We start from the raw sequence: 13,678 nt of genomic DNA, 5'->3' as shown, positions 1-13,678 counted from the left end.
GTGTGTACACGTGTGTGTGGTGTGTACACGTGTGTGGGTGCCGTGTGTACGTGTGAGTGTGTGTGCGTGAACTCTCTCACGGGCCCCAAGAGATGGAGAGCGTCCCGTGTGTGTGTGTACAGTGTGGTGTTACACGTTGTGTGTACACGTGTGTGTGTGTACACGTGCGTACGTGTGAGTGTGTGTGCGCTCTCTCTCACCGGCCCCACGCGCTGGATGATGACGTCCCTGACCTCGACCCAGCCCTTGAGTGACAGCACCTCGAAGAGAGCGAGCATGGCGCTGCCCACGTTGTCGAAGTTGAAGTTACGAGGGTTCGCCCTGGACACAACAACAACCACAATAACAACAATAACAATAACAACAATAACAACAATAACAACAATAACAGCAATAGCAACAATAACAATATCAACAATAACAATATCAACAAAAACAACAACAACATTAGCAACAATAACAATATCAACAATAACAATAGCAACAATAACAATAACAACATAACAACAATAACAAACAACAATAACAGCAATAGCAACAATAACAATATCAACAAAAACAACAACAACAATAACAACAATAACAACAATAGCAACAATAACAATATCAACAATAACAATATCAACAATATCAACAATAACAACAACAAAAATAGCAATAACAACAACAACAATAACAACAATAACAACAACAATAAAAGCAATAGCAACAATAACAATATCAACAATAACAATATCAATAATAAAAACAACAAAAATAACAACAACAATAACAACAACAATAATAACAATAACAACAACAATAACAACAAAAACAACACCAACAATAACAACACCAACAATAACAACAACAACAATAACACAACAATAATAACACCAATAACAACAGTAACAACGCAACAACAATAACACAACAACAATAACAACCACTCAACAACAACACTAGCCACAACACAGCGGCAATAATAACACAACAACAACATAGTAACAACACAACAACAATAACACAACAACAACATAGTAACAACACAACAACAATAACACGACAACAACAATATTAACAACAATAACACAACAACGACAACAATATTAACAACACAACACCAATAACAGCACAACAACACAACAACAATAACACAACAACAATAACACAACAACAATATTAACAACACAACAACAACAATACAACAACCTTACACCCAACTAGAACAACACAACAACAATAGCACGACACAACAACAACAATAGTAACAACACAACAACAATAACACAACGACAACAATATTAACAACACAACAACAACAACAATAACAACAACAATACAACAACCTTACACCCAACTAGAACAAAACAACACAACAACAATAGCACGACACAACAACAACAACCACTCAACAACAACAATAACAACCACTCAACAACAACACAGCGTTCAGCGCTACGAACCCGCTGTTGTGTTGTTGTTGTGTTGTTAGTGTTGTTGTTGTGTTGTTATGTTTTCATGTTGTTGTTGTGTTGTTATTGTTGTTGTGTCGTTATGTTTTTGTGTTGTTGTGTTGTGCTTTATTGTCGTTGTGTTGTGGCTAGTGTTGTTGTTGAGTGGTTGTTATTGTTGTATTATTGTTGTTGTTATTGTTGTGTTGTTATGTTGTTGTGTTGTTGTTGTGTTGTTATTGTTGTTGTGTCGTTATGTTTTTGTGTTGTTGTGTTGTGCTTTATTGTCGTTGTGTTGTGGCTAGTGTTGTTGTTGAGTGGTTGTTATTGTTGTATTATTGTTGTTGTTATTGTTGTGTTGTTATGTTGTTGTGTTGTTGTTGTTGTGTTATTGTTGTTGTGCTGTTATGCTTTGTGTTGTTGTGTTGTGTTTATTGTCGTTGTGTTGTGGCTAGTGTTGTTGTTGAGTTGTTGTTATTGCTGTTATTGTTGTTGTGTTGTTGTTGTGTTGTTGTTATTGTTGTTGTTATTGTTGTTGTTCTCACCAGACCCTGGGGACCCAGAAGCCCGGCTTCTTCTCCCCGGGACGCAGTTTCAGGTTCAGCGTCTTGGAGACGCTCACGTTGATGCGGAAGATGCCCACACACTCCTCCTGCACCACCACCACCACGACACACACACAGATATATACACACACACACAGATACACACACACATACACACACACAGATAGATATATACACACACTCCTCCTGCACCACCACCACGACACACACACACACAGATATATACACACACACACAGATACACACACACATACACACACACAGATAGATATATACACACACTCCTCCTGCACCACCACCACCACCACCACCACGACACACACACACAGATATATACACACACACAGATACACACACACATACACACACACAGATAGATATATACACACACTCCTCCTGCACCACCACCACGACACACACACACACAGATATATACACACACACACAGATACACACACACATACACACACACAGATAGATATATACACACACTCCTCCTGCACCACCACCACCACCACCACGACACACACACACAGATATATACACACACACAGATACACACACACATACACACACACAGATAGATATATACACACACTCCTCCTGCACCACCACCACCACCACCACGACACACACACACAGATATATACACACACACACAGATACACACACACATACACACACACAGATAGATATATACACACACTCCTCCTGCACCACCACCACCACGACACACACACACAGATATATACACACACACACAGATACACACACACATACACACACACAGATAGATATATACACACACTCCTCCTGCACCACCACCACGACACACACACACACAGATATATACACACACACACAGATACACACACACATACACACACACAGATAGATATATACACACACTCCTCCTGCACCACCACCACCACGACACACACACACACACATATATATATATACACACACACAGATACACACACACATACACACAGATAGATAGATATATACACACACTCCTCCTGCACCACCACCACCACGACACACACACACACAGATATATACACACACACACAGATACACACACACATACACACACACAGATAGATATATACACACACTCCTCCTGCACCACCACCACCACCACCACGACACACACACACAGATATATACACACACACAGATACATACACACACACACAACACACACACAGATACATACACGCACATACACACACAATACACACGCAGATACATACACACAGACACATACATACACACAGACACATACACACAGACACATACACACACAGATACATACACACATACATCACACACACACACACCACACACACACACATACACACACACAACACACACACAGATACATATACACACACATACACAAACAACACACACACAGATACATACACACAGATACATACACACAGATACATACACACAGATACATACACACAGATACATACACACAGATACATACACACAGATACATACACACAGATACACACACACAGATACATACACACAGATACATACACACAGATACATACACATTCCCACGCACTCTTCCTATAGTGTAGTGTAGCATGTAGTGTAGTATAGCGTGTAGTGTAGCGTGTAGTGTAGCATGTAGCATAGTGTGTTTAGTGTAGCGTAGCATGTAGTATAGCGTGTAGTGTAGCGTGTAGTGTAGCGTGTAGTGTAGTGTAGTGTAGCGTGTAGTGTAGAGTAGCGTGTAGTGTAGTGTAGCGTGTAGTGTAGTGTAGAGTAGCGTGTAGTGTAGTATAGTGCAGCGCAGCATGTAGTGTAGAGTAGCGTATAGTATACAGTAGCGTGTAGTGTAGCGTGTAGTGTAGTGTAGTGTAGCGTGTAGTGTAGTGTAGCGTGTAGTGTAGTGTAGTGTAGCGTGTAGTGTAGTGTAGAGTAGCGTGTAGTGTAGTGTAGTGTAGCGTGTAGTGTAGTGTAGTGTAGCGTGTAGTGTAGTGTAGAGTAGCATGTAGTGTAGTGTAGAGTAGCGTATAGTATACAGTAGCGTGTAGTGTAGTGTAGTGTAGCGTGTAGTGTAGTGTAGCGTGTAGTGTAGAGTAGCATGTAGTGTAGCGTGTAGTGTAGCGTGTAGAGTAGCGTGTAGAGTAGCGTGTAGTGTAGCGTGTAGTGTAGTGTAGAGTAGCGTGTAGTGTAGTGTAGCGTGTAGCGTAGCGTGTAGTGTAGTATATTGCAGCGCAGCATGTAGTGTAGAGTAGCATGTAGTGTGGCGTGGAGTGTAGCGTGTAGTGTAGCACGTAGCGTGTAGTGTAATTTAGAGTAGTGTGTAGTGTAGCGTGTAGTGTAGCGTGTAGAGTAGCGTGTAGCGTAGTGTAGCATGTAGTGTAGTGTAGCGTGTAGCGTAGTGTAGCGTGTAGCATGTAGCGTAGTGTAGCGTGTAGTGTAGCGTGTAGAGTAGCGTGTAGTGTAGCGTGTAGTGTAGCATGAAGTGTAGCGTGTAGTGTAGCATGTAGTGTAATGTAGCGTGTAGCATGTAGTGTAGAGTGTAGTGTAGCGTGTAGCATGTAGTGTAGCGTGTAGTGTAGCGTGTAGTGTAGCGTGTAGAGTAGCGTGTAGAGTAGCGTGTAGTGTAGCGTGTAGTGTAGCGTGTAGTGTAGCGTGTAGAGTAGCGTGTAGTGTAGCGTGTAGAGTAGCGTGTAGTGTAGCGTGTAGTGTAGCGTGTAGTGTAATGTAGCGTGTAGCATGTAGTGTAGAGTACCATGTAGTGTAGCATGTAGTGTAGCGTGTAGTGTAGCGTGTAATGTAGTGTGTAGAGTAGCGTGTAGAGTAGCGTGTAGTGTAGTGTGTAGTGTAGTGTGTAGTGTAGCGTGTAGAGTAGCGTGTAGAGTAGCGTGTAGTGTAGCGTGTAGAGTAGCGTGTAGTGTAGCGTGTAGAGTAGCGTGTAGAGTAGCGTGTAGTGTAGCGTGTAGAGTAGCGTGTAGTGTAGCGTGTAGAGTAGCGTGTAGAGTAGCGTGTAGCGTGTAGAGTAGCGTGTAGAGTAGCGTGTAGTGTAGCGTGTAGAGTAGCGTGTAGCGTGTAGAGTAGCGTGTAGAGTAGCGTGTAGTGTAGCGTGTAGAGTAGCGTGTAGTGTAGCGTGTAGTGTAGCGTGTAGAGTAGCGTGTAGAGTAGCGTGTAGTGTAGCGTGTAGTGTAGCGTGTAGAGTAGCGTGTAGAGTAGTGTGTAGTGTAGCGTGTAGTGTAGTGTGTAGTGTGTAGTGTAGCGTGTAGAGTAGCGTGTAGAGTAGCGTGTAGTGTAGTGTGTAGTGTAGCGTGTAGAGTAGCGTGTAGAGTAGCGTGTAGAGTAGCGTGTAGTGTAGTGTGTAGTGTAGCGTGTAGAGTAGCGTGTAGAGTAGCGTGTAGAGTAGCGTGTAGTGTAGTGTGTAGTGTAGTGTGTAGTGTAGCGTGTAGAGTAGCGTGTAGAGTAGCGTGTAGTGTAGTGTGTAGTGTAGCGTGTAGAGTAGCGTGTAGAGTAGTGTGTAGTGTAGCGTGTAGTGTAGCGTGTAGTGTAGTGTGTAGTGTAGCGTGTAGAGTAGCGTGTAGAGTAGCGTGTAGAGTAATGTAGCGTGTAGCATGTAGTGTAGAGTAGCATGTAGTGTTGCGTGTAGTGTAGCGTGTAGAGTAGCATGTAGTGTAGCGTAGCGAAAGGAGGGCGTCTCTCACCTCGAGCACGACGTGAGGGTCGTTGCACTTTGCGAGTTTCCCCGCAAACAGCTGAACCCCGAAGCTCGCAAACACGAACATCAGGGTGAGCAGCAGGATGGAGACCTGTCACAGCGCAGATCACAGGGCCACGTGGTTACAGAGCCACGTGGTCACAGAACCACGTGGTCACAGAGCCACGTGGTCACAGAGCCACGTGGTCACAGAGCCACGTGGTCACAGAGTCTCGTGGTCACAGAGCCTCGTGGTCACAGAGCCACGTGGTCACAGAGCCTCGTGGTCACAGAGCCACGTGGTCACAGAGCCACGTGGTCACAGAGCCACGTGGTCACAGAGCCACGTGGTCACAGAGTCACGTGGTTACAGAGCCACGTGGTTACAGAGTCACGTGGTTACAGAGCCACGTGGTCACAGAGTCACGTGGTCACAGAGCCACGTGGTCACAGAGTCACGTGGTCACAGAGCCTCGTGGTTACAGAGCCACGTGGTCACAGAGCCACGTGATCACAGAGCCACGTGATCACAGAGCCACGTGGTCACAGAGCCACGTGGTCACAGAGCCACGTGGTCACAGAGCCACGTGGTCACAGAGTCACGTGGTCACAGAGCCTCGTGGTCACAGAGCCACGTGGTCACAGAGCCTCGTGGTCACAGAGCCACGTGGTCACAGAGCCACGTGATCACAGAGCCACGTGGTTACAGAGCGTCATGGTTACAGAGCCACGTGATCACAGGGCCACGTGGTCACAGAGCCACGTGGTCACAGAGCCACGTGATCACAGAGCCACGTGGTTACAGAGCCACGTGATCACAGAGCCACGTGGTTACAGAGCGTCATGGTTACAGAGCCACGTGGTCACAGAGCCACGTGGTCACAGAGCGTCATGGTTACAGAGCCACGTGGTCACAGAGCCACGTGGTCACAGAGCGTCATGGTTACAGAGCCACGTGGTCACAGAGCCACGTGGTCACAGAGCGTCATGGTTACAGAGCCACGTGATCACAGAGCCTCGTGGTCGCAGAGCCTCGTGGTCGCAGAGCCTCGTGGTCGCAGAGTCACGTGGTCGCAGAGCCTCGTGGTCGCAGAGCCTCGTGGTCGCAGAGTCACGTGGTCACAGAACCACGTGGTCACAGAGCCACGTGGTCACAGAACCACGTGATCGCAGAGCCACGTGGTCGCAGAGCCACGTGGTCGCAGAGCCTCGTGGTCGCAGAGCCACGTGGTCGCAGAGCCACGTGGTCGCAGAGCCACGTGGTCGCAGAGCCACGTGATCGCAGAGCCACGTGGTCGCAGAGCCACGTGGTCGCAGAGCCTCGTGGTCGCAGAGCCACGTGGTCGCAGAGCCACGTGGTCGCAGAGCCACGTGGTCGCAGAGCCACGTGGTCGCAGAGCCACGTGGTCGCAGAGCCACGTGGTCGCAGAACCACGTGGTCACAGAGCGTCATGGTTACAGAGCGTCATGGTTACAGAGCGTCATGGTTACAGAGCGTCATGGTTACAGAGCCACGTGGTTACAGAGCCACGTGGTTACAGAGCCACGTGGTTACAGAGCCACGTGGTTACAGAGCCACGTGGTCACAGAGCTACGTGGTCACAGAGCCACGTGGTCACAGAGCCACGTGGTTACAGAGCCACGTGGTCACAGAGCCACGAGGTTACAGAGCGTCATGGTTACAGAGCCACGTGGTCACAGAGCGTCATGGTTACAGAGCCACGTGGTCACAGAGCCACGTGGTTACAGAGCCACGTGGTTACAGAGCCACGTGGTTACAGAGCCACGTGGTCACAGAGCCACGTGGCCACAGAGCCACGTGTTCACAGAGTCACGTGGTCACAGAGCCACGTGGCCACAGAGCCACGTGGTTACAAATCCCCGATTATCGCTGTCATCGTCATAGCAACGTTGGTCGCCACGACGACCGTTCTCGTCATCGTCATAGCGACGTTGGTCGCCACGATGACCGTTCTCGTCATCGTCATAGCGACGTTGGTCGCCACGACGACCGTTCTCGTCATCGTCATAGCGACATTGGTCGCCACGGCGACCGTTCTCGTCATCGTCATAGCGACGTTGGTCGCCGCGACGACCGTCATCGTCATCGTCATAGCGACGTTGGTCGCCACGACGACCGTTCTCGTCATCGTCATAGCGACGTTGGTCGCCACGACGACATTGCCATCATTCTCGTCGCGGTGACGATGGCGGGAGCAGCAGTGCTCACCTGGAGGATGCTCCTCCGGCATCGTCGCCACGACGATCGATTACGAAGCGGAAAAAATACTTTATGCGAAACAGGCTTCCCCATAGTGATCAGTGTTAACGGCGGGGGTTGCGTTCCGCCAGCATTCCTCACCAGGAAGATCTCCTTGAAGCCGCTGAACACCTCCCTGACCACCTTCCTCATCTGCGGCACGAGCTTGAAGATGCGCAGCGGTCGGAGGCAGCGCAGAACCAGCAGCAGCTGCACGCCCGAGCTGGGAGCCACCGAGCGTGGCAGCCAGCACAGGAAGATGAGGCTCACCTGCAAACGGGGTTGATGGGTAGAGCCACGAGCCAACGACTCACACACTGAGCCAGCCACAGACTCAGCTACACCCAGAGCCTGAGACACAGACTCACACAGTGAGCCAGCCACAGACTCAGCTCCACCCAGAGCCTGAGACACAGAGTCACACCCAGCCTGAGACACAGACTCACACTCACCCAGCCTGAGACACAGACTCACACTCAGCCTGAGACACAGACTCACACCCAGCCTGAGACACAGACTCACACTCAGCCTGAGACACAGACTCACACCCAGCCTGAGATACAGACTCAGCTACACCCAGCCTGAGACAGACTCACACCCAGCCTGAGATACAGACTCACACCCATCCTGAGACACAGACTCACACCCAGCCTCAGACACAGACTCACACCCAGCCTGAAACACAGACTCACACTCACCCAGCCTGAGACACAGACTCACACTCAGCCTGAGACACAGACTCACACAGTGAGCCAGCCACAGACTCAGCTACACCCAGAGCCTGAGACACAGACTCACACCCAGAGCCTGTACCAGCTAGACCAGGGGTCCTCAAACTTTTAAACAGGGGGCCAGTGCTCACCAGCGCAGCCCAATGAGTGCTCACCAGCGCAGCCCAATGAGTGCTCACCAGCGCAGCCCAATGAGTGCTCACCAGCGCAGCCCAATGAGTGCTCACCAGCGCAGCCCAATGAGTGCTCACCAGCGCAGCCCAATGAGTGCTCACCAGCGCAGCCCAATGAGTGCTCACCAGCGCAGCCCAATGAGTGCTCACCAGCGCAGCCCAATGAGTGCTCACCAGCGCAGCCCGATGAGTGCTCACCAGCGCAACCCAATGAGTGCTCACAAGCGCACTCAATGAGTGCTCACCAGCGCAGCCCAATGAGTGCTCACCAGCGCAGTCCAATCAGTGCTCACCAGCGCAACCCAATGAGTGCTCACCAGCGCAGCCCAATGAGTGCTCACCAGCGCAGCTCAATGAGTGCTCACCAGCGCAGCCCAATGAGTGCTCACCAGCGCAGCTCAATGAGTGCTCACCAGCGCAGCCCAATGAGTGCTCACCAGCGCAGCCCAGTCAGTGCTCACCAGCGCAGCCCAATGAGTGCTCACCAGCGCGGCCCAATGAGTGCTCACCAGCGCAGCCCAATCAGTGCTCACCAGCGCAGCCCAATGAGTGCTCACCAGCGCAGCTCAATGAGTGCTCACCAGCGCAGCCCAATGAGTGCTCACCAGCGTAGCCCAGTCAGTGCTCACCAGCGCAGCCCAATGAGTGCTCACCAGCGCAGCCCAATGAGTGCTCACCAGCGCAGCCCAGTCAGTGCTCACCAGCGCAGCCCAATGAGTGCTCACCAGCGCGGCCCAATGAGTGCTCACCAGCGCAGCCCAATCAGTGCTCACCAGCGCAGCCCAATGAGTGCTCACCAGCGCAGCTCAATGAGTGCTCACCAGCGCAGCCCAATGAGTGCTCACCAGCGTAGCCCAGTCAGTGCTCACCAGCGCAGCCCAATGAGTGCTCACCAGCGCAGCCCAATGAGTGCTCATCAGCGCAGCCCAGTCAGTGCTCACCAGCGCAGCCCAATGAGTGCTCACCAGCGCGGCCCAATGAGTGCTCACCAGCGCAGCCCAATCAGTGCTCACCAGCGCAGCCCAATTAGTGCTCACCAGCGCGGCCCAATGAGTGCTCACCAGCGCAGCCCAATGAGTGCTCACCAGCGCAGCCCAGTTAGTGCTCACCAGCGCAGCCCAGTGAGTGCTCACCAGCGCAGCCAATGAGTGCTCACCAGCGCAGCCCAGTGAGTGCTCACCAGCGCAGCCCAATGAGTGCTCACCAGCGCAGCCCAGTCAGTGCTCACCAGCGCAGCCCAGTGAGTGCTCACCAGCGCAGCCCAATGAGTGCTCACCAGCGCAGCCCAATGAGTGCTCACCAGCGCAGCCCAATGAGTGCTCACCAGCGCAGCCCAATGAGTGCTCACCAGCGCAGCCCAATCAGTGCTCACCAGCGCAGTCCAATGAGTGCTCACCAGCGCAGCCCAGTTAGTGCTCACCAGCGCAGCCCAATGAGTGCTCACCAGCGCAGCCCAATCAGTGCTCACCAGCGCAGCCCAATCAGTGCTCACCAGCGCAGCCCAATGAGTGCTCACCAGCGCAGCCCAATCAGTGCTCACCAGCGCAGCCCAATCAGTGCTCACCAGCGCAGCCCAATGAGTGCTCACCAGCGCAGCCCAATGAGTGCTCACCAGCGCAACCCAATGAGTGCTCACCAGCACAGCCCAATTAGTGCTCACCAGCGCAACCCAATGAGTGCTCACCAGCGCAACCCAATGAGTGCTCACCAGCGCAGCACAATGAGTGCTCACCAGCGCGGCCCAATCAGTGCTCACCAGCGCAGTCCAATGAGTGCTCACCAGCGCAGCCCAATGAGTGCTCACCAGCGCAGCCCAATCAGTGCTCACCAGCGCGGCCCAATGAGTGCTCACCACCGCACCCCAATTAGTGACCATGGGCCGAATAAATGTCCTCGGCGGGCCGCATGTGGCCCGCGGGCCGTAGTTTGAGGACCCCTGAGCGAGACGAACATGTCCATGGACACCAGGGTAGCCGAGTGAAGGCCAACCAGGTAGGCGAGTGAGGGTGGTAGCGCGGTAGGCGAGGGTCAGAGGTCGCAACCGGGTACCCGATACCCGTACCCTACCCGATACCCGGCTACCCGTACCCGGCCAGGTACAGGTACCCGTTTGCGACCCTGGTGCGGCCGGGTACGGGTACGGGTAGGCCGTGAGTCACTGGTGAGTCACCGTTTGTCACTCATTTCCCAACGTCTTGTCTCTTCTCACAATTCAAGTTCCTAGAATCAACCCACCCGCGCCTGCAACATGGCTTCATCCCAGAGGTCGCAATCGGGTACCCGATACCCGTACCCTACCTGTACCCGGCCGGGTACGGGTATCGGGTAGGGTACGGGTAGCCGGGTATCGGGTAGGGTACGGGTATCGGGTAGGGTACGGGTACGGGTAGGGTACGAGTACGGGTAGGGTACGGGTAGCCGGGTATCGGGGAGGGTACGGGTATCGGGTAGGGTACGGGTACGGGTAGGGTACGGGTAGCCGGGTATCGGGGAGGGTACGGGTATCGGGTAGGGTACGGGTACGGGTAGGGTACGAGTATGGGTAGGGTACGGGTAGCCGGGTATCGGGTAGGGTACGAGTATCGGGTAGGGTACGGGTACGGGTAGGGTACGACTATGGGTAGGGTACGGGTAGCCGGGTATCGGGTAGGGTACGGGTACGGGTAGGGTACGAGTACGGGTAGGGTACGGGTAGCTGGGTATCGGGTAGGGTACGGGTATCCGGGTATCGGGTAGGGTACGGGTACGGGTAGGGTACGGGTAGCCGGGTATCGGGTAGGTTACGGGTAGCCGGGTATCGGGTAGGGTACGAGTATCGGGTAGGGTACGGGTATCGGGTAGGGTACGGGTACGGGTAGGGTACGAGTACGGGTAGGGTACGAGTATCGGGTAGGGTACGGGTAGCCAGGTATCGGGTAGGGTACGGGTATCGGGTAGGGTACGAGTACGGGTAGGGTACAAGTATGGGTAGGGTACGAGTATCGGGTAGGGTACGGGTAGCCAGGTATCGGGTAGGGTACGGGTATCGGGTAGGGTACGAGTACGGGTAGGGTACGGGTACGGGTAGGGTACGGGTAGCCGGGTATCGGGGAGGGTACGGGTACGGGTAGGGTACGAGTACGGGTAGGGTACGGGTAGCCGAGTATCGGGTAGGGTACGAGTACGGGTAGGGTACGAGTACGGGTAGGGTACGGGTAGCCGGGTATCGGGTAGGGTACGAGTACGGGTAGGGTACGGGTAGCCGGGTATCGGGGAGGGTACGGGTACAGGTAGGGTACAGGTACGGGTAGGGTACGGGTAGCCGGGTATCGGGTAGGGTACGGGTACGGGTAGGGTACGGGTAGCTGGGTATCGGGTAGGGTATGGGTATGGGTAGGGTACGGGTACGGGTAGGGTACGGGTAGCCGGGTATCGGGTAGGGTACGGGTATCGGGTAGGGTACGAGTACGGGTAGGGTACGGGTAGCCGGGTATCGGGTAGGGTACGGGTATCGGGTAGGATATGGGCACGGGTAGGGTACGGGTATCGGGTAGGGTACAGGTACGGGTAGGGTACGGGTATCGGGTAGGGTACGGGTACGGGTAGGGTATGGGCACGGGTAGGGTACGGGTACGGGTAGGGTACGGGTAGCCGGGTATCGGGGAGGGTACGGGTATCGGGTAGGGTATGGGCACGGGTAGGGTACGGGTACGGGTAGGGTACGGGTAGCCGGGTATCGGGTAGGGTACGAGTACGGGTACCCGTTTGCGACCCTGGTGCGGCCGGGTACGGGTACGGGGGGTAAGGAATCAAAACCCGCTTGCGACCTCTGGCGAGGGGCTACCAGGTAGATGAAGATGTCCATGACTCCGCCGAAGTCCTTGATGATGGCCGTGGGCGTGAAAAAGAGGCCGTCCGCCAGGATCTTGAGCAGCAGCTCAACGCTCATGAAGATCACGAAGATGTACTCAGTCACCTGTGGGGGTCACGGGTTCATGCGGGGGGTCATGTGGGGTCATTGTGGGGTCATTGTGGGGTCACCTGGGGGAGTCACGGAGTCACAGGGTCACGGGGGGGGGGGTCATGTGGGGTCATTGTGGGGTTATTGTGGGGGGCATGGGGTCACGGGGTCATGTGGGGTCACAAAGGGTTATTGTTGGGTTACGGGGGGTGGACACGAGGTCATGTGGGGTCACGCGATGTCACGTGAAGTGATGGGTGGACGCAGAGGAGAACAAGCGACCTATACACAACCCCAACCCCCCTCTAACGCCCCACCCCCACCCAACCCCCACCCAACCCCACCCCACCCCACCCCACCCCACCCCCACCCCACCCCCACCCCTAACCCCACCCCACCCTCACCCCACCTCACCCCCACCCCACCCCACCCCCACCCACCCCACCCAACCCCCACCCAACCCCCACCCCACCCCACCCCACCCCCACCCCACCCCCACCCCTAACCCCACCCCACCCTCACCCCACCTCACCCCCACCCCACCCCACCCCCACCCACCCCACCCCCACCCCACCCCACCCACCCCACCCCACCCCCACCCCCACCCCACCCCACCCTCACCCCACCCCACCCCACCCTACCCCACCCCACCCCCACCCACCCCACCCCACCCTCACCCCACCCCACCCATCCCACCACAACCCACCCCACCCACCTCCACCCCACCCACCCCCACCCCACCCACCCACCCCACCCCACCCCACCCCACCCCACCCCACCCCACCCCACCCACCCCACCCACCCCACCCACCCACCCCACCCCACCCACCCACCCACCCCACCCACCCCACCCACCCACCCCACCCCACCCCACCCAC

At 53.9% G+C, this 13,678-nt stretch overlaps 1 protein-coding gene across 1 annotated transcript in view; it reads right to left on the bottom strand.

Annotated features, from left to right (window-relative positions):
- The window catches only part of LOC133362953 (SLIT and NTRK-like protein 2), a 123,805-nt gene that overhangs the window by 99,178 nt on the left and 10,949 nt on the right, over positions 1-13,678 (bottom strand). Inside the window, exons 2-6 of the mRNA XM_061581930.1 lie at positions 12,684-12,815; positions 8,059-8,226; positions 5,704-5,808; positions 1,979-2,085; positions 201-321 (exon numbers count right to left, since the gene is read on the bottom strand). Of these exons, the coding sequence (XP_061437914.1) occupies positions 201-321; positions 1,979-2,085; positions 5,704-5,808; positions 8,059-8,226; positions 12,684-12,815 (633 nt within the window). The remainder of the gene's footprint in view (positions 1-200; positions 322-1,978; positions 2,086-5,703; positions 5,809-8,058; positions 8,227-12,683; positions 12,816-13,678) is intronic.

This window comes from Lethenteron reissneri, unplaced genomic scaffold (genome assembly GCF_015708825.2).
Source record: "Lethenteron reissneri isolate LAM-NWPU_2019-01 unplaced genomic scaffold, ASM1570882v1 scaffold_1638, whole genome shotgun sequence".
Taxonomy (NCBI): domain Eukaryota; kingdom Metazoa; phylum Chordata; class Hyperoartia; order Petromyzontiformes; family Petromyzontidae; genus Lethenteron; species Lethenteron reissneri.
Note: the sequence above shows the minus strand (reverse complement) of the source record. Positions and strands in the feature narration are given on the sequence as shown.